Source organism: Apostichopus japonicus, chromosome 12 (genome assembly GCF_037975245.1).
Source record: "Apostichopus japonicus isolate 1M-3 chromosome 12, ASM3797524v1, whole genome shotgun sequence".
NCBI classification, from domain to species: domain Eukaryota; kingdom Metazoa; phylum Echinodermata; class Holothuroidea; order Aspidochirotida; family Stichopodidae; genus Apostichopus; species Apostichopus japonicus.
The window spans coordinates 15041098-15061212 of record NC_092572.1 but is presented as its reverse complement, the minus strand read 5'-3'; the positions used below and the strand labels follow the sequence as shown (position 1 = coordinate 15061212).

General features: G+C 38.5%; 2 protein-coding genes across 41 annotated transcripts in view; one reads left to right on the top strand and one right to left on the bottom strand.

The window, feature by feature from the left end:
* Nucleotides 1–20115, top strand: part of LOC139977961 (uncharacterized) — a gene marked incomplete in the record, with an annotated part of 396810 nt that overhangs the window by 175875 nt on the left and 200820 nt on the right.
* LOC139977966 (gamma-adducin-like) overlaps nt 1–20115 on the bottom strand; it is a 48779-nt gene that overhangs the window by 1250 nt on the left and 27414 nt on the right. For 29 of the 40 annotated variants that reach the window (XR_011796785.1, XR_011796794.1, XR_011796804.1 and 26 more), the window contains 10 exons: nt 19531–19695; nt 18319–18734; nt 17163–17273; nt 16227–16319; nt 7874–14231; nt 6848–6951; nt 6397–6591; nt 5642–5774; nt 4653–4867; nt 620–698 (listed from right to left, as the gene is read on the bottom strand). Coding sequence is in view for 4 of the 40 variants with exons in the window: in XM_071987810.1 (XP_071843911.1) it covers nt 18426–18734; nt 19531–19554 (333 nt within the window). In the remaining 36 variants the exon portion in view is untranslated. The remainder of the gene's footprint in view (nt 1–619; nt 699–4652; nt 4868–5641; nt 5775–6396; nt 6592–6847; nt 6952–7873; nt 14232–16226; nt 16320–17162; nt 17274–18318; nt 18735–19530; nt 19696–20115) is intronic. The other 11 variants (XR_011796810.1, XR_011796786.1, XR_011796795.1 and 8 more) reach the window with 11 other exon arrangements.

Here is a 20115-nt window from a genome sequence, read left to right as displayed (position 1 = left end):
CCTAAGGGCTAATAGGTCTCTCCCCCCCCCCCCAAAAAAAAAAAAGTGTGAAAAGGGATGGTGCTGCTTCCAACCGAATGAATCTTTTCACTCATTGTTAAACCAAAGAGAAAAATTTGGGAAAGAAAACAACAGATTATTAATATAAAGGCCATATTTCTCTGAATCATTGTCTATGCTCTGATGGAATACATTTGTTCCAGTAGCAGGGTTCAATTCCCAGGTTCCAAATGGACACGGCAGTTTAATCTGCATTTTCCTGACGATCAGACCCAAAAGAGAACATCGATATGTCTCTCCACCATTATCCCAAAGAAGAACCCTTTCAGAAACTCAAGGGTACTAAAGGGATTTCTTCCTTTTGAATTAACCAGGGTCCTACACAAAATTAACAGGGTAGTAACATGATGGTCTCTGCCTGATTCCCCCTCCCCCCACCCAATTTCTTTTCTTAATTTTTGGTATTCATCCTTTCATATATAGTCCATCTTGCATTTTGCCTTTTGAAAAACAAGAATCCTTAATCTTCATCCAAAGCAGCAACAAGTTTCTTTCCAAACACAGTAAATTGAATATTATTATTATGATTATTATTATTATATTATTATTAAGTACATACCTAGAATGGAGGCCGCCTGAGCAGAGTACTTCAAGCCGTTGATATCTTGTGCAAGAGTGTCCAATTCCTCTACCTCCACCTATTGATTAAATAAAACCAAAATCTAATCATGATGTCTTCCACATTAAGTTTTTAGGGAGTGTCACTACCCGACAAGCCCTATAGGTTTTTTTAGTACACTTCCTTTCACAAGTTTTGTTTCTTATCTCCTTCTATGTCGTATGTCATACTTATGTTGAAATAGAATAAAAATCAATAAATGAAATGAAATAAAAGAAATTAGTTACCTTTTTTTTTAATTTGAGTTTTGTTTTTGTTGTTGTTGATATCAAAACAAAAGGAGTTTAACCCCTGGTCGACCTGGCGAGAGGTCCTACGGGGGATAATAAGTTTGTTTTTATAGAATAGACATTTTTTTTTTTCTTGGAGAGATTGTCTATGTTCAGTCAAGGAATTGCTGGTAAATGTTACAAAGTAGATTAAACGATAATTTGCTATCGAAAGTGGTACCAAGGAAGGTTGCATTAGGAGTAGCAGTGATTGAGGTGTTGAAAAGATTAATTTTGGAAATATGGTTATGGTATTTTGAGTTTATTATGGAGAAATTGGCTAGGTTAGATTTTGAGGGATATATTTTTGTTCTCCACATCGAGCACCAATTTTTGAGATGTGTAATTGCTCTTTTAATATTTAGTTCCGTCATATAGATATTTTTACTGGTGCTCCAAATGGCTATGTCGTCAGGGTACTGACTATAGTTGCATTCAGATAGAGGGGGGATGTTCAAATCATTAACAAATAGGGTGCAGGGGAGGGGGCTGAGAACAGCGCCCTGTGGAGTACCTGCACCAAGTGGAATAGGTTTTGATTGTTGGTTTTTGTAGCATATTTTGGCATTGCGCTCACTAAAGAAAGAGGAAAGAAGTCTGGTGTAATTCCAGGGGAGATTAAAGTTAAAGTAGTTAAATTCTTATGCCGTTGTGCCAAGTTTTGTCGAACGCCTTTTTCGGCATCAAGGAAGAGGGCAGTGGTATCATGTTTTTTTATGAAGCCGATGCGAATTTCTTTGGAAAGGTGGAAAGTTTGGTTTATTGTAGATTTGTGTGCGCGGAATTAGCCTGATTGATACGGGCAAAGTGATTAATTTGCTCAAGGTGGTTTCTGGTGCGGTTATCTATAATTCTTTCGAAAATCTTACCTAAGGCTGGTAGGAGACTAATTGGTTGATAGTTTTGAATTTTGGTGTGTCTTTACTTAGTTTCGGTATTAAAATCATTTTGGCGGATTTCCACAGGGTTGGGAAATGACCCAGTCTAAGGAGTTTGTTAAATAATGGGAAAATATGAGAGTTAATGAATATCGGAGGCCGACGGAGGGGAATCTTTTAGCATTAGGTCATTTATGTTGTCAAGACCAGGGGAGGAGGCATTTTTGCATATTCAGTGGCACTATACCAATCATTTATATCTATTTCTTTGAGTGGAGGGATGTTTTCATTGAGACATCCTTAGAAGTTGGGGATAAAGCTGGTTGCATTACAGATAATTGTACGGTCTATTTTGTGTTGGAATCTGTTATCGTATGGAGGGCCATCTAAGATATCGAATATAGTTTTCAAGTATGATTCACTAAGCTTTATTTGGTCTTAAGTATTTGTGATGAGGTTACCTACTTTATCTCTAAGGCATTCGTCTGTATTACCTGTGTTTGGGTTGTTATGGGTTTATGATATTTTTTTATTTTTCCAAAAGTGTTTTGGGTTTTTGTCATTAATGATTGAATCGCATTTGTTTTGGATTTGGTTTTGGTTGATCGCCGATATTTGTCTATTTATTTGTTTTTTAGGTTGGTTAATTTAGGTTTTTAGAGTTGGATCTGGGGAGATCATATAGGTTCTATGTAGGCGACGTCTGAGTTATTTAGTGTAAGAATATTCCTATTTAGTTTTGGATTTCTGTTTTGTTTTTAATGGGCAGTGTTGTTTGAAGGTATTAAAGATATGTTGGGCAATGCTGTCACAATATATGCCGATGTAATTTAGCTTGTTGTTGTTGTAATTGGGGATAGTGTTGTTTGTTACGAGTTCCTTTTTAAATGATGTCCAGTCTGTTTTATTGTAATTATACATTAATTCGTTATTTTGGATGCGACTGAGGTTTATGTCTAGCTCAAAAAGGAGTGGAAAATGGTCACTGATTAGGTCATCTTCTAGGATTTGAATCGAATGAGTTTTAGTTGCAAGGTGGCTTGAGGTTATGGCGTAGTCAAGTAGTTCAGTATTATAGTTTATTGCGTTTATCCTAGTTTTGGTATTTTGGTTAGTTATTGTTAAGTTGTGTTTATCACATATTTCTAAGTGGGATATGCCTTTTTCAGATATTTTGGTGCTACCAAAAATGATGTGGTGGGCATTTAAATCTCCTAGTAGTATTGTATTTGTATTAGAACTTTTTTTGATTGTGGATATGGGCTCATTTGGGGACTATAATAGCTAATAATGTGGAGAGGTTTATTGTCTCTTTCGAGTACAATTTCAATTGTTTGGGATTGTTTGGGAGGAGGGTGGCTTTGAGGTTGTTTTTTTCAGCAATAAGTACTCCTCCCATAGAGCGAGAGATATCGTGTCTGAAAGTTTGGTAACCAGGGATGCTAAGGTGGGAATTTTTATTTAGTTTAGTTTCGTTTAACGAAATGATATCCGGGGAGTGGTTGGCGAATATAGTAAGTAGGAGGCTTAATTTTGGAAGGATACTGTTGATGTTTAGGTGGAGGAACTTGACCGAAGGAGGGAGTGTGCTTGTCATGTAGGTGATTGAGGAGGGCTAAATATTGAAGGATGGTGGAGACGTTCCATACTTACAGTTTCTGGGATATTTAAGTTTAGGTGTTTTAGTGCTAACACGGTGGCGTAACTGGCAAGGTCGTCAGATTTAATATTAATGTTGGCTTTTTGAAAGGTGTATTGTACTAATTCAATTACAAAGGTTGCGATATTAAGTTTTTTTTCAGTGACGATTTTATTTGTTATTTCAATTTTAGGGGTAAAATTGGTTACATTTGCGTAGGTTCTTTGTTCTTGTTGTTTGTTATTATTTTCAGTTTTAGCTTCTTTAAATTTTGGGCATCCTTTGTTAAGGGCGACATGAGTCCCTGAGCAATTGGCACATTTTGGGTTTTCTTTTGGTTTGGGACAGTCTTTAACTCTGTGGTTTTTGCCACATCTGAGACATCTGGTTTGATTTTTGCAAGTATGGTGGGTGTGTCCAAAAAGTTGACATTTGAAACATTGAGTGATTTGGGGGGGTTCGTGGTATTCTTCTGTTTTGTGTTTAGAGTATCCTAAGTAGAAACCTTGTTTGATTAGGGATTGTTGAGGCTCTTGTTCTTCAAACGTCACTTTTACTTTCCAAGTTGTATTGTTTGTGGCATGACTAATGAGTCTTTTAGTTTGTATTGGGGTGTATTCTTGGTCTTTGAGTTCTTGTTCAATATCTTTGATTTGAATTTCAGGGTTTATGCCACAGGCTACTACGGAGAAGTTTCTTTGTCATACTTTTTGGGGGATTCTTGGTTTGGGGTTGCCTAGTTTAGTCTTTTGAGTCCATGGTTTCAGGAGGATATTTGCAGATTTAGGGTCATGGGGGTGATTAGGATGTCGTTACTACGAAGACGGTTTATATTTGAGATCATGGCATTTGGTTTTTCTTCATTGATTAGTTTAGCAAGTGTTTATTGGGTTTTTTGATAGTTCTGGTAAGATTCCTGATACAATGATTGTTTGAGCGGCCTTTTTGGTGGTTGGTTTGGAGTTAGGAGATGGGTTTATTTCAACGTAGATTGGACGTTGTCTTTTTCTGCTATTTTTGTACAGGGATCCAGTCATTAATGTCTATGTCAAAATTAGAGAGGTTTAGGTTTTCGACTAGGGGGGCGGTTATAGGTGGGTAAGGGGTTGTCATATTGGCAAAACAGCCCCTCCCTACGGGTTTTAAATGGCTTCTATACAATGAAATTGATCATAAACTTCACTTACCAGAAAGAATTAGTCTCCAGCCTAAGACGGCGGACGGAAAGAATAGGAACTCCTTTTGAAGAGACACACTATGAATCGAAAGTGTACTCAGCAGCGTTGTGTTGGTATCCAATGACGCGTACGTTTTGTAAATGGCGAGTAAGTCATAGAGTGAAGGATGATGGGGTGGCGCTATGTCAAAAAGCTAACTGTTGACCAACATAATCCACAGAACCCTAAGGTAAGGAGAGGAATGCAAAAGAAATTAGCCAGTTTTCTTCAAAGTAAGTCTCGTACATTTAGCACAAAACATTAAACACTAATTAGCAACTAATTCCAACAAATTTTAGGCTGTGATTGAAACTTTACTGGTGGAAACATAATTAAATATATATTACATTTTTATGAACCTTTCTTTCTTATGACTAACCTTGACTGTATATTGCAGCTTTCCAGCTTAGCTGGTGTTTTTCCATCAAATCAGCTCATCTTTGAGTTTTCTGATCTTGACAACAATCAGCTGTCTTTTTAATTTACCACAACCCAGACCACACTAATTGGCAACTCTTTCCAACAATCTAAGGCAACAATCATCAATTTAAGACAACCAAATTACTATTACTCATTAATTTAGCACAAAACAGACCACACTAGTTAGCAAATCATATCAATAAACTAAGGCAAAACTTATAAATATAATACAAACACACCACACTAACTACCAACAAATTATCACAGTACTCCTCTGCAATTTAGCCCAACAGACCACACTAATTAGCTACTCATTCAACCAAACTAAGGCTCTTTAATTTATCACGAAACAGACCACACCAAAGTACCGACTGGTTCCAACAGGCTAAGGCACTGTGTCTCGTACATTTAGCACTGATCTAGACAAGCAACTGTTGAGAGGACAAGACTGATGTTCATGATACTGGCTTACACTGATGTTTCCCTTGAAACTTAATTTTTCTCCAATTTCTGTTAAATCACCTCCAGAAAACACTTACAGATCTCTCTGTAGAGGACAAGCTTGAAGGATCTTCTCGTATTTGGTGGAGTTGAGATCTTTACCAAACAGAACGTTTCCTCTCACAGTATCATTTGGATCCAAGCTTGTTGAGCAACATAGGCCACAGATCTCTGATGAAAGGAGAGGAATACAAAACAAATTAGTCACTTTTCTTCAAAGTAACAGCAAAAGTAAAAAAGTCAAACCCTGTTAACAACCAAACTGTCAGCCGTGAAACAAAACATGTATACTCTTCTAGAGGGGCAATTTGTGAAAGAAATGGAATTTTATGGTCAGATCAAAGTTATTGGACACTGGTTTGAACAACTCTCAAGAAAGACCTCACTAAATACCAACTCGTTCCATCAAACTAGGTGCAATTTCTTATTAATTTTAGACAACCAAAATACTTATTACAAATTCATTCCAACAAACTAAGGCAACAGGTTTCATTAATTTAGCACAAAACAGACCACACTAATTAGCAACTCATATCAATAAACTAAGGCAGAACTTATCAATTTAATACAAACACACCACACCAATTACCGACTGGTTCCAATAGGCTAAGGCTGAGGTCTTATACATTTAGCACAAAAATGTCTCCTACATTTCTAATTAAAAACTAATACCAATAAACTAAGGCACCATGTCTCCTACATTTAGAAATGATCTTGACAACAATCAACTGTTGAGAGGACAAGACTGATGTTCATGATACTGGCTCACACTGATGTTTTCCTTGAATCTTACTTTTTCTCCAATTTCTGTTAAATCACCTCCAGATAACACTTCCAGATCTCTCTGTAGAGGACAGGCTTGAAGGATCTTCTCGTATTTGGTGGAGTTTATGATCTTTCAACCACTTGTTCTAAACCTGATCCAGCTTCATTACAGACATCCAAGACTCACAATTTTCCTTCAATTTTCTTCACCTTCTTCTTTCACCTGAGACAGTATTGTAAAAGATAAGAAGATTGCATATATTGGAAAGCAGATAGACATTGCAACTAGACTCATTTTTATACACTCCCTTCCTTCCTTCCTCCCCTCCCTCCCCCTGACTACCTAAACAACCCTGACTGCTGCCTCATTGATATAACTATGTATAAACAAATGTATATGATTGTGGTTTAATGGCAGAAATAAACGAAACAAATACCAGAGCTTAAATATTTCTGTGTTACTATAGTAAACTGCATACCCAAACGGAAGCATTACAGAATCTTCAATGTCTCAGACCTCCAGCAGGATGTTACAGTCACAGTTCATGGAGTCTCCTTGTGAATCAGTGTGGCCAATGCAATGCTGTAAAGACAAATATCAAAGCAATATGTGCAGTATATATATACCTTTGGTGTGAAATAAATTTTAGTATTTTTTTTAAAGTAGTTTTACATAAGATCATCTTCCAGTTTGCGTATGCAGATACCTTTTTGATGAATGTTTACAGACATGAATAAACTGTACCTCTTTTTGTTACTAAGTGCCTGTTTATTTTTAATACTTGCAATATGACTCTTTAATGAACCTTACTAGACATTGCTATCAAACATATGAAAATTGAAAAATGTCTGAAATAAACATCATTCTTGAAACGAGAAACTTGACAAGTGAAATAAGGACCGACACTTAAGCTACAACATGTACACTTAGCAAAGATGAAAACTGGCTTTTCAGCCAATACACAAGTACCAACAACATATTAGTATATTCATGGTAAACCCTCATGTGCTTCCATGACTTCTAGCACCTGTGTAATAATATTCTATATCAACAAGGACAGAGATACTATATCTTGTACTTATCTCTCAATACTCTTAATATGTGTTTACCATGAGTTGTGTTCCTCACAACTTTCAATGTTTTCAAATTAAAAACCAAATTAAAGACAATTACTCAACAATGAGAGGTTGACTTAGCAAAGTTTGAATTTGGTTTAATAATAACCAAAGTTTCAGTGAAACAGTTCTGCAGACCATAAAATCATGATTAGGCATCAAAAGAAGGCTATGACCTGATAAAGATATGCCGAGAGTTGGACCAATACTGTTAAGCTTAGCTTCAGGTCAAAATTATGCTAGTTGATCAAATTAATACATGTATATCAATTATATGCTAGGTAAAATCAGCTTTCATGGAGAGTTTTCTCCATACTTGAACCATCACTAACATCAATTAGACCACAGCGCTAGGCCTAATTGCTTGAGAATTTCATTTTACAAAGTACCGTTGCTTGTATAAGAAGCCTAGGATAGGCTAGTTCGTCCTCATCTCTATCTAGCCTTCGCTTTGGTAGGCTAGCCTAGGTTTCCCATTTTCATTTGGTGGTAGGCCTAGCCTGGGGCCATTTGTTCCCTCCCCTAACAACGTTATTTTCCTCCCACTTAAAAGTTGAGTAACTTACCTCCCCTACATCATAGGGGAGTCAAGTACGTTTTCACTGGAAACTAACATTTCCAGGGGAGTTAACTAAGGTTTTTCATGAGAGGCATATTGGCTAGGCTATGTGGAAAGAATAAATGTTGTAAGTGGAATAATTGTAACAAAAGATTTAAAGGGAGAAAGGTAAAGTTAAGGGTGAAAAATAACATGGTTAAGGAAACTAACATACTATTTTCAAGGGAGGAGACTGTTGTTCTGTAGGCTCTGACTGTATATTCTTGTAGAGTACAGTAAGCTAAAGAAAGTTGTGATAGTATGAAAATAGAAAATGTGACCAGGTATCTTCGTTGTGTAACTGTTCAGTGATTGGAAGATAAAAAATGTGTGTGAATAGGCCGGATTGTTTGCATAGGATTGTATGCGAACATGGGGTAATTTACATGCGTGGAATTCATAGTGGTAATGGGTTGTTTGCTTGTATGGCATTCATTGTGGGAATGAAATAACATAGACAATTTAGCCTATACAGTAGGTATGCCCTCCTTGTTTTCCTATTTACCAGTTTCTTCAATAACTACAAGTACAAGTGTCTCTTTGAAATATGTTCCTTTCTTTCACCAAACTCTCCTAAATCACAAGACACATTTAATTACTACGTACAGTTGCTTCACTACCTAAATTAATTCTTTCCACAGCCAAGCCGTCTTTCTTTCCTCCCCTGAAAAACATTGGTTTCAACCCCTAAAAATAATTTCAGGGAGGAAACTATCGTTTTTATTCTTGAAAGTTGGAGAAGAAACCAACGGCCTCGCCTGTCATGATGGAAAAAAAAAAGGAAAGAGAGAGAGCTTTCATCCTAAGCTAATTTATCTGGCTGCGAGTTAGTTTCTTGAGGATGTGTTACTGTTAGTGTTAAGTGCTAGATGGCATAGCCTAGGCTATGGTAGGCTACTCTGGTAGGAATTTAAAGACATTTAGGCCTAGGCTAATTAAGTTAGGCCTAGCCTAACTGTACTAGCCTTAACCAGAAAGTAATTAGGCCCAACCAGCTAGGTCTAGTATTTTGTCGGAAGATATAAAGTGACTTACTTTACTTACGTTTGTCTAGTGAATATCATATTAGGCCTAGATTAGCATTCCAACTAGTATAGACGCCAGTGCCTACGTGAGCTAGCCTATCGTTAGGCCTAAGCGATACTATTATATGATAGGCTAGCGTAATTTCTCACGCTCGCTGACTCAAACAATGTGAAGTACTAACTTGCTCCACAAAACTAATACACAACCTTCGAGCTGGCGAATATATCTGCCATTCACATTCTTTGGCAGTAACCCCCATACAGAATAGGCTACAAATTACAATTACGTATGAATTGTTAGCCAACGGCTGCCAGGAAGCGAACTGCACTGCTCGTGTAACCTTTCGTGAGCTTTATATACAGATCATAATTCGCGCTCCGTTGCTTAACCTTTGACCACGACCGTGTGCGTCTATGGCAAGCCATGTGGGACAAACACCGCAAAATATATCAACGTATTAATTGAAAAAAAAAAAAAAAAACTAGCAATGACATGCTAGATGCATATCCATTTGAAATCATTACATTTACAACGAAACAATTCAAATGGTCTCATAACATAGGCCTAAGGTCATTAGTCATGTTGGTCAAGATAATTTATTGAGTTCGCTGCGAATCTCGTCAGAAAAGTTGTTTTAATGACCAACATATCATTACCCGAATGGGTTGGTCTGGCATTAGGCCTAGGCGGGACAGTAGGCCTACTGTCATGATCAACCCGGGGGGGGGGGGGCGAGGGTGTAGGTCTGGCATATCCATGGGACAGACATTCTAAAGATAATAATTTACACTTTTTGAGGGGGACTCTTGGGGCGAATCTTGACATAAAAATGTCAGCCTAAAATTGTTTAGCTAGCTGCATGAACTTTTTCAGATACAACAAATTTTGGCAAAAACTGCTTAAATTTTGTGATACAATGTCACATTTGAGATTTTTTAGATAAATTGTCTGAATTTTTAACCCATTCTCCAATATAAATGAAGGTATTAAATGAAATTCACTGTTTCTGTGATCCATGTAGAGGTTTTGTTCTTAAAATACAGTCTTACCTTTTTGTGCAGAGTTCTAGAGCATCTGTTCCTTATGCATGTCTTGAAGTAGAGGTTGGGTAAAGTAGAGGTTTGCTAAATTTTAATAGAATCAATAGTTATATCTACTTCAGTTGCTGTAACTGTATCTTAGGTGCCCCCCCCCCTCCCTCTGCCAGGTTTCATCTAGGATGAACCACTGGTGCTGTGATCGAGTGGATAAAGGCAATGGCATTTGAAGCAATTAGGTTTGGCAATCAGGATGTTCTATGTAAGGTGGGTTTATCATCCAAGAGCAGTCTACAGTTTTCCCATCTAAAATGAGTTTCTAAATTTTATATAAAATGTTGAATTGGAAGCCACCCGTAGTGTAAGTTGTGATCCATACGCGTGTGCGGGCTTCTCCCACATTTGTGTTTGGTTAACCTTTGTAAAAATAACTGCTCATTATTATTATTACAAGGGCCGTGTAACCCCATTCTTATCTTTGGAGTGGGGGGAGTGGGTATCTGCACTTGTTGGATGTGTAGTGCAATTGGACGCCAAGATTAAGAAACAGAAAACCACATTTACATAATGTTACAGCTCTGATATAAATCTTAGCTTTATCAGAAACTCAAAGGACAGCTATTTATTTTACCACTCCATGGAAGCTGGAATCCTTTTTATTTATCAACAGCATACATACACACCATAATTGAATGATAATTAAACAGCAACATAAAAGATAAAAGTACTAAAACTGAAAACATGGTAAGAAAATGACATCCCTTGATGAAAGTACAGTGAACTGGAGCCTCTGGAGAGAGATGTATACTAATACAAGCCTTTTAATTAGGTTGTGATATTGTGTGTTCAATCACATCTATAATAATCAACAATGTGGGTAATCATTAATAAGTACTCATTTGAGTGTGAAAATAAAGCCTACAGGTTGTCAAATAATTCATTGTTAACAGTTAGATCATATAGCAAACAGAACAAGTAGCTACAAAGGAACGTACTTCCTTCATAAAATATCGCCCAAGTGTCTTGCAGCATATATTATGTCACTTAATTATACTCAACTATCAGAGTGAACAACAGAGTAAACAACTCTACAGTAAAGGCCACCATTTGAATACTGTACTATCTTCTAAATGAATGGAAACAGTTAAAAAGATAGTTCATACTGTTCCAGTCTTTGATACACTGTGTATGAAACCGGTGGGGATTATAAAGGTAGGTTTTACACGCTTCACCATGATGTAAGAAATATAAGGTTAATAAAAGGAATATCATACCATCAAAGAATATATAACATTAACTCAAAGGTCACTGTACATCTTGTCCTTTGATGTTAAAGTCTCACTATGCATTCCATCTGGACGGTCTGAATAATAATGTTTTGGAGGTTTCTATTCTCGCTCGTTCTCTGAGATTCGGCCAAAATAGTTGGCAAACAATGCACCTACAAGATTGTCTGCTTATTAACTACACAATGGTACCAAAATAGGGTTAGGGAACAGTTTGTTCGTGCTTATAATGGAAGGCATAATTGGGCTTTATACCTAAATATCACATGAAAGTGAGTACAAACAATGAAGGATATTCATCAGAACACAACTACGAGGCAAGTTATAAAACCAACCAATTTACTCAGTTTTGAAATGTAAGTAAAAACAGAGGAGCTGTGTGCTATTCATGACCAACATTTTTGTTTGTGTTTACGTCATATGAAAAACTCAAAATACCCATATCCCAATGCATTTAAAGAAAAAATTGAAACCATAGAAAATAAGTTGACAGTCGAGTCAAGTAGCTACTGGATAGTTCCCTTAAAACACTTTAATGAGTTTTACTTCAGCACCGTCGAAATGGGTGCAATTAGTCCGTAAATATATGATGCTTGGCATGGCAAAACATCGATGGGACAGATATTGAGACTTTCATATTTAGAGAGGACAGAAACAAACAAACAAGCAGAGACTTCAAGTTGAATCCAGATGTCCTTTTATCACTGAATGGAGAATCGGTTGAGAGAGCATTTCAGAGACGAAGCCTGAATTGAAAGCTAAAAGATCAATCAATTTTGTGAAGTAGCATTTAACGTACTACACTTTTCATTCAATTCTAATTACCACCAGGTGAAGGCAATATTATGCAATATTTCTGTACGAAACCCTTGGTGTATTTCTCCCCCTCCAACCCACGCCCAAAGAGATCAATCAATTTTGTGAAGTAGCATTTAACGTACTACACTTTTCATTCAATTCTAATTACCACCAGGTGAAGGCAATATTATGCAATATTTCTGTACGAAACCCTTGGTGTATTTCTCCCCCTCCAACACACGCCCAAAGAGGTGCAACTTCACATGGCTAATTAGCCTGATCACCTCTGTCCCTTCTGCTATATGAAAAGTAAAGTAAGACATCTTAATCCTCTCTTACATTTGATCTTTCTGTGGTTTTAAGAATTTTGCATATTTTAAATATTCAGGGTGGCATTTAACCCCCCCACTTCCCCACACCCATCAGTGGCGGCGGAACCGGGGGGGCTTGGGGGGGCTCAGCCCCCCAATGAAAAAGTTGAGGGGGCAAATGCATGATAAGCCCCCCCAATATTTACCAAGGCTCCGAAACGTGCATCTGCCCATTTTTCAATGCATACTTGTCGATCTGTCCGATGCACACGTATACTATATAGGTGTAATAATTTTAGTAATTGCTGGGGGACCCTCGGCCCGTCCCCTGGCTATAGACCACATTGTCACCCCAACCGCGTCTTCACGCCCCGTGAAAAGTGGAAGCAGTGAGTGTGAGTACCAGTAAGCGTAACACAACTTCGTCTTAGGCCAATGACTTGCCTCATTTCAGCCAGTTCTCCAACATCCCCTTACTTAGTGGCGAAGCGTCCATATATACTGTCAGGGGGCGGATGCCCCCCCCCCGACAGACTCAAATGGACTGCTGGCGCCCTTTTCAGCTTTTCAATATACTTTTTACTTATTCGCTATTATTGACTATTTTATTGCGCTCTCATATACCTATTGACATTTGTCATATTCTGTTGGTGTAATTTTCCGACAAAATGGCGACGACACCTATTTATTCTCCGTTTATCTGCAAATTAGCAAGGCCCGGAAAGGGTCATTTCCTGCAATCTAGGGAGTATCTTTACTCAAAACTTTTCTGTACGCTCCGCGCCAACCTGTGGTGGCGCTCCGCTTAGATAGTGTCGAAAGCGCCCCTACAGGCCATTCTTGCCCCCCCCGACCAATACCCCTAGCTCCGCCACTGCACTTACTCCACTCAAAAACGTCTTTGCGAGTACACTACGAGTATAATAGCTACTCTCCATCGAATATACAAATTACAATGTTTTTACAGACTTTTACGTGCAATCTGAGAAATTGCAGACTTGAGACTGACCCATATTTTAGGGCTAGGTATTCGCAGCATAAAACACACGGGAAGTGCCGTTTCCGGCCATCTGGGGGTTTGAAATAACCCAAAATTTTTTTGTACGCTCCGCGCCAACCGATGGTGGCGCTCCGCTTAGATAGTCTCCACACATTAGCCCCCCCAATAATTTTTCCGTTCCGCCGCGCCTGACACCCATCACCCTTCACCACCAAGAAAAAATGAAAATGGATGAAGTAAACAGGGTGAGAGAGAACTTCAGTTGCTACTGATGTTTGTTCTAATAATGTCCTCATAGATAATACGGAAACCTCAAGTCTGCAATATAAATCCACTGTGACAAAATGATGATATTTCGGTTGCTTTTATTCCCAAGATGCGCTATTGTTCTTGTTTTGTTATTAAATTTATTTCCTATTCCTGTTGGCCTGGTTACATACCGTCACGAGAATCCGACAGTGGCACATCCTGGTCGACCGAGTGGGGAAGGAAAACCAAAACTTGCAACAACATCAACGACAACGACAGAGTAAATACAGACTTGTGACAACGTCACAGCAAAATCACATCATTGTAGCAAATGCCCAAAAAGATGGCTGAATTAAGAAAGAAAACAGTTTCTCCTTTCTCCCCTCTATTTGGTTGAGGCAACATCCCAGTTTGGAGAGAAAGTCAAGCAATTTTGGGGGATCTAGTTTAAGGAGATTGAAGAAAGACAAGGTTTAAAGGTGACATGCACTACTGTAATTTGACTAAAAGTGGAGCTATATTCCATGCAGGCAATTTAGATTAAAGGAGCACTTTTTCCCCCATTTTTTTTGTTTTAAACTGTTTGTTAGCCAAACACTAAAGCTAGAAACAGTAAAAACATGGTAAAGACTAACGCTAACAGCTAATATGGACATAGTCGGAGGTTAAAACTTCCTCTTTGTGTAATTTCTATCATTTAAACATCACTTATGTTTGTATTTGATATGGAATACATGGTTTGGTTTTTTATGGAGATTTTTCAAGCTGAATGCTACTTTAACTGAACAACAAACATAGAGTCTGGCAGGATCAGAACCGATGTTTTCAGAAAATCTGGCAAATCTAAAATAATATTCTTTGAGAATCTCCTGGGTATTAATTCTCTAAACTATAGTTTCATTATGAAATTATCTTCTTGTATTTTTTTCTTTCTGATGTTCAGCAAAGATACACACATTACCATAAAAACATTTTTTCATGCAAAAAAAGGGTGAAAGTGAAGCTTACGAAACCAATATCACTTCAAAAATAACTTCAAAACAAAACACTCAATTGAAAAGTAAACAAAAGCTGCAGGCAAGTCTTTCAAACATGTGAGTCTAGTCAAACCAATCCGAAAACAACTGCAATTTGGGGGGTGGGGATAGGTGGGGGGTAGAGGTTGGGTTGAACAGCACTGATCAAACCGATTTCACCAACAAAAGTAAAGCAAAGCATTGATTTATGACTCACATAAAAGGTGACATGATTTCTACACTTAAAACCAATCACTTTGTGTAATCATTAATGAAGAATATCAAAACAAGCCATAACTGAAAGATATTTGTTTCCGAGTAAGCTGGCTTTAGTAAGTTGAGATTGATCAATTAATTCGATCTTATCAATGGAAGTTTGTTCAACCTATTGATTTTAACATGAAGTGCAACTCCAGTGGCATGTCCAAGTACTAGCTTCAGTGTCAATTTACCCACACATTTTACTGGGTGGAGTGGGGTGGGGGGAGGAGGGGGGAGTGGCTAATATCTCAACTTTTCCCCGTAGCTCATGTACTTTCTTGTGGTACATTCACTGATATTACTTACATAGAACCTAACGGAAGGAATGTCGAGACCATCCATCATTTTCACCACACTTTAATAAGTACACATGAAATCGTATCCTAACTACTGTCACACCAGGCACATTGATAAAACAAAATTGCCCCCCCCCCCTCCCTTTTATTTTCTCTCTTTCTATTACTTAGTGATTGTTTTGGATTAATGATGAAGATTTTTACAATTTTTCTAAGCAAGGATACTTAAGTTTTTGGCAGCCCATTGGTAGGTGCGGTCAAGATAATGCTTAATCAAATAACATAAAAATAATTGTTGGGATTGGGGGATAGGCCAGCCAAGCTATTACCTAACTACAGACAGAAAAAAAAAAGACTTTCTATTCTTAAGTAAACTGGTACCTTGATCAAACTTTACCATATTATTAGATCTTGATCAATGTTTACAATATTACTAGAGGGTCATCGGGCTGAAACAGGTGGTTTACTCTCGAACCAGTGTAAAAGCTTAAATGAAACAGGACACTGTTGTGCTGGAATGAGACGCGTTAGAACACAACAGGTAGCGAGGGCGCTTTATTCTGTCCTTGTCTACAGTAGCATACCTGTACAACTGCTGTGTAACCCTACACCAACTTATTACGGTCTTGTCCATGAAACAAAAAGCCTTATCAGCTGACATACTACCGAACTTATTCGGTATACTTTATACTAGTATGCAAATCATAAACAATCTATAAACAGAAATAGGTGGGTGGCTCTGCTCTTCATAATCTAAAACAAGAGATATCCTTTAAGAATGTGGACTTAATAGATAATTTCAGAGGGGGTGGGGAGAAGAATGGAAGGTAGAGGGGGCCAGAGACTAGGAAAATTCCAACGCACCTGTGTTCTGCATGCATCTCCATAAGTTATACCTGCCAGAACTTCAGAGATGGGTCCAGGGTGCGTCTTATCCCCAAAACGCTCTTGCCTAATCTGAAATTCAAAGAGTAGACAACATCCTCGTTGGTAACATTATAACACTTCTATTCATAGTCTCTCTGCCATTAAGGATGAGGCATTAAAAATTCATGCCTTTTGCCACCGCGGTCCTGGCACCAGCTGCAAGGAGCATGTGGCATGAGTGCTAAATGCCTCGTTCTGTTGGATGCAGGTGTGATGTCATCAATTTTTCATTTCTGGGTAATATGGTTACGGAAATTTCACCGGCAGACACTCCTTGGGACATCTATCAAAGATGTCAGAATGACAGAACACATAACATAGCACTAAGAAGACACATAAAATAACACTAAGAGGACATTGAATAGTGATACTAAGGAGGAGAGATTTAAGAATGTTTAAAGTTCTCACAGCAAATTTTTGAGGCTTGCTAAGGGTCTGCTGTGTGTTAAATGATCCTGGGTGGGAAGGGGGTCGGGGGCGTGAGGAAATATACACCCATCCGCTTCAACCTACCATAAAAATACAAAAGTAGTAAATAGCACAACTTAAAAAACTTTCTTGGGTGAACCCTCCCTACATGTGGAAATGGCTCCCTAAATGGGGAGTCCGCTCCCTACAAGGGGAGAACCCTACCTACGTGGGGAGTCCGCTTCAACGAATCCAGGGCAACACCCACTGATACACTTTTACATTATCTTTTTTTTTTTACCACTTTTTCTATAACATACCAGATACATCATTCACTCCTCGAAAGACCGAATTAGGGGAAAGGCGAAAAAATGGGAAAGAAGTGAGAGGAAGGAGAAAGAGGTGACAAATAACAAAAATAAAACAATCAATTAGAAATAACAGTGTATAACATCATCAACGTACGGTTTAAACCTTCTTCTTGTACTCCTTATGATCTTGTCCCTGTCTTGCAAACTGTTGTGGATCGGTGATAGCGACTGCATTACCACTCTTGGGGTCCTTGTCACCTACCCACTGTGAAAAATGTAACCAGAGAGAAGAGTTGTGGATGACGCATAATCACTGGGTTTCCATTTGGCCTGTTTCCTACAAGATTTCTAACCGCAGGAGCGTAGCCAGGGGGCGAAGGGGGAGACCGCCCCCCCCCTCGATTTTTTTTTTGTATTTTTTTTTATGATATCAAAGTTTTATAGTAGCTGTTATAAGAGGTTTTTATATTTGTTCACCAATAAATTAACTGTGTCTGAATTTTCGAAAATTCCCTGACCAACATTCTTCATCATACTTCCCTCTACTCGTGCAATTTTGGCCAGTCTGTTAGGGGTTGAAGGTTTTTTTTTTCTATATTGGTTGTCCATAGATGATATTTTGTGCAACATTATGGGCATGTTTGAAGTGAATTTGTTTATTCAAATTCTGAACAAATAATGGGCTTTAAAACCTCGAAAAGTGGGGCTGACGGGTATTGTGGGCCGTTACGTAGTATTACCTACAAAAGCAATGATCCACAGGAGATGCAATGAGGTCCAACAGATGTGTGACTGGTGTCAATCTTAAAATAGGTAATGGATAAATAAAAAAACTATTTGGAAAAACTTGGTTCTCAGGCAAAAGTGTTCATCTGGTTGGTCATTTTCAAGCCTGAGAAGTGCCATTTTCGGTGATCTGGGGGCTATCAAAACCAGAAATTTTCTTGTATGCTGCGTGCCAACCGATGGTGGCGCTCCGCTTAGATAGTAATATACAAAATATCACAAAGCGCGAGAACAATTTGGGGGATGAAAGCTGCTACGCGCCTGCACCCAAGCAAATGTACCCCATCAATATTTGAAACAAATCACCGCCCCGGATCACATTGTCCAGAATGGTGACAATCCCGCTTCCCCCTCCCCCCAACAACCCTTCTATCCCTGTTCTCCGTCTGAAAAGATCAAACATTTGCTAAATAAATAGCAAACAAACAAAGGATGACTAACTTCTGATAATTCCATCTGTAGGACATTTTAGATTTAGATTTTTTTGTTTCTGGAAAGTGCTAAAATCAAAACATTTTCCTCACCTTGGCAGGTGCCTTTTCGATGTCTTGAATTGTCAAAGTCCCCAAATGTCCAAAATTAAGGATTGTGTCGGGTGATTCTGTCAAACGGATGATGTGCCTACCACCAATTACATGTCACTACTACTCAGGTGTATCTTTGTTTTGTAGCCCTCGTCTTCCCCTTTCTCTCCCCAGTTGGCGTACTTTTGAGCTACCTCCACCTTGGAGTATGTGTTTGGCGTGTTCAGCCATTTCGTTTTCTCCTCTGCCTGCCTCCTGTTCAACATCTTGATCGGTGACTCGTATCTGCTCTTCTCAAATTCGCTGTCGTAGATGTAGATGAAGTTGGTGGAGGCTGCTGGGTAGGCGACGTCGCTCTTGGGCTTCAGTTTGTGTCTCACAAACGGCTGGCCGTACACGTTGCCTGTTATGTAACCCTGTAACAAATTAAAAAGTTCCTGTGATCAAATTTTTGTGCTGGTTGCAGATCTAAGTCACTCTTACATCTTACATCAGCAGCACAACATTCCTCCATCTTTGTCTTCTTTGCTGTTTTACTTATGAAATGATTACATATCAAGTCTTTCACAAGTATCTCTTTGAAAATCTCACACATTCGCTGTCTTTGGTGCATTCAGGACAAACTAATTGGAACATTCCGTTTCTATGCCATTTCCATGCAATACTGCACAATTTTGGATGCAGGTGATCTTGAAAATATTTTCAAAATGGGTGGGGTGTGCGACAGATCACTTGTAGGGAGCTTCATGAAGTTCCCCAAACCGATAAAGTTTGGATTATGTTCAATAGCGTATGAAACCATTCTGATTATTAAGTCAAGAGCTTGCCAATACTATATATATTGAATCTAAGAGAGTATCAAGCTGTAACAATTAGAGTTTCAAGTAAGACACAAATCAAATCAAATGGTGTATCCAACCATCCTGATACGTCACAGCTGTTTACTTTGACTGAACGAAGCTACCTGCTTATCCACACTGACTTCCTACAACTCACTTCTCACTGAATTATCTCACTTAATAAAGCGTATTAGCTTGGTACACATATGATCAAAAACCTCATACGTTAACTAGCGACGCCATCGGTTGGCAATTAGCATAGTAAATGCTTGCTATGTCTGCCCAGATCTTTAAATGCAAATAAGGCTAGTTGGTCTGCTGCACAGACGTTGCAGGCCAAGTGAGTTGGAATTTTTGCATTTTGAAATCTTACCATATTGTCCAAATGTCTCATCATGGCTTCGAACTCCAGTTCACCGACCTTCAGTTTGTGTCGTGTCTCACTGACCCCACCTGCGTCCTTGGCAGTCGCTTCGCCGACCTTGTCTCTGACTTCATCCGGTAGGTGGATGACATTATCCAGGCCTACGGCATGTATCTGTCACGAATAATTAGCATACGGTAAAGCGTTTGAATGCAGTTTGTTGTTACATTATCGAACACAAGTCTTACGAGCGACTCTTTTAATCTCTCTTATTCCTCCTTTGTCGTTTCTCGTCGCTGACTTTGCTCTGCTGGTCCTAACACTACTAAGGAGATTCTTATATTTGTCATCTTGTATATGCCATCCGAGGAATGAAACTCAACAATTTCATATAAGAGGACGACAACATCGTACATGATTTGCCGAAGAAACCATCCGTTTGGCGTTCATGCTTCAAAAATACAAGACCCACTAAAGAGTCGTTTTTTAGCTTAAATCCCGTTTGAACTTTCGTCCTTTTGATGAAACCTTTGAATCCTTCTCAATTGAAGCATTTTGTCTTCCATCTCTCTGTCAAGGGACAAAAGAGCTAAA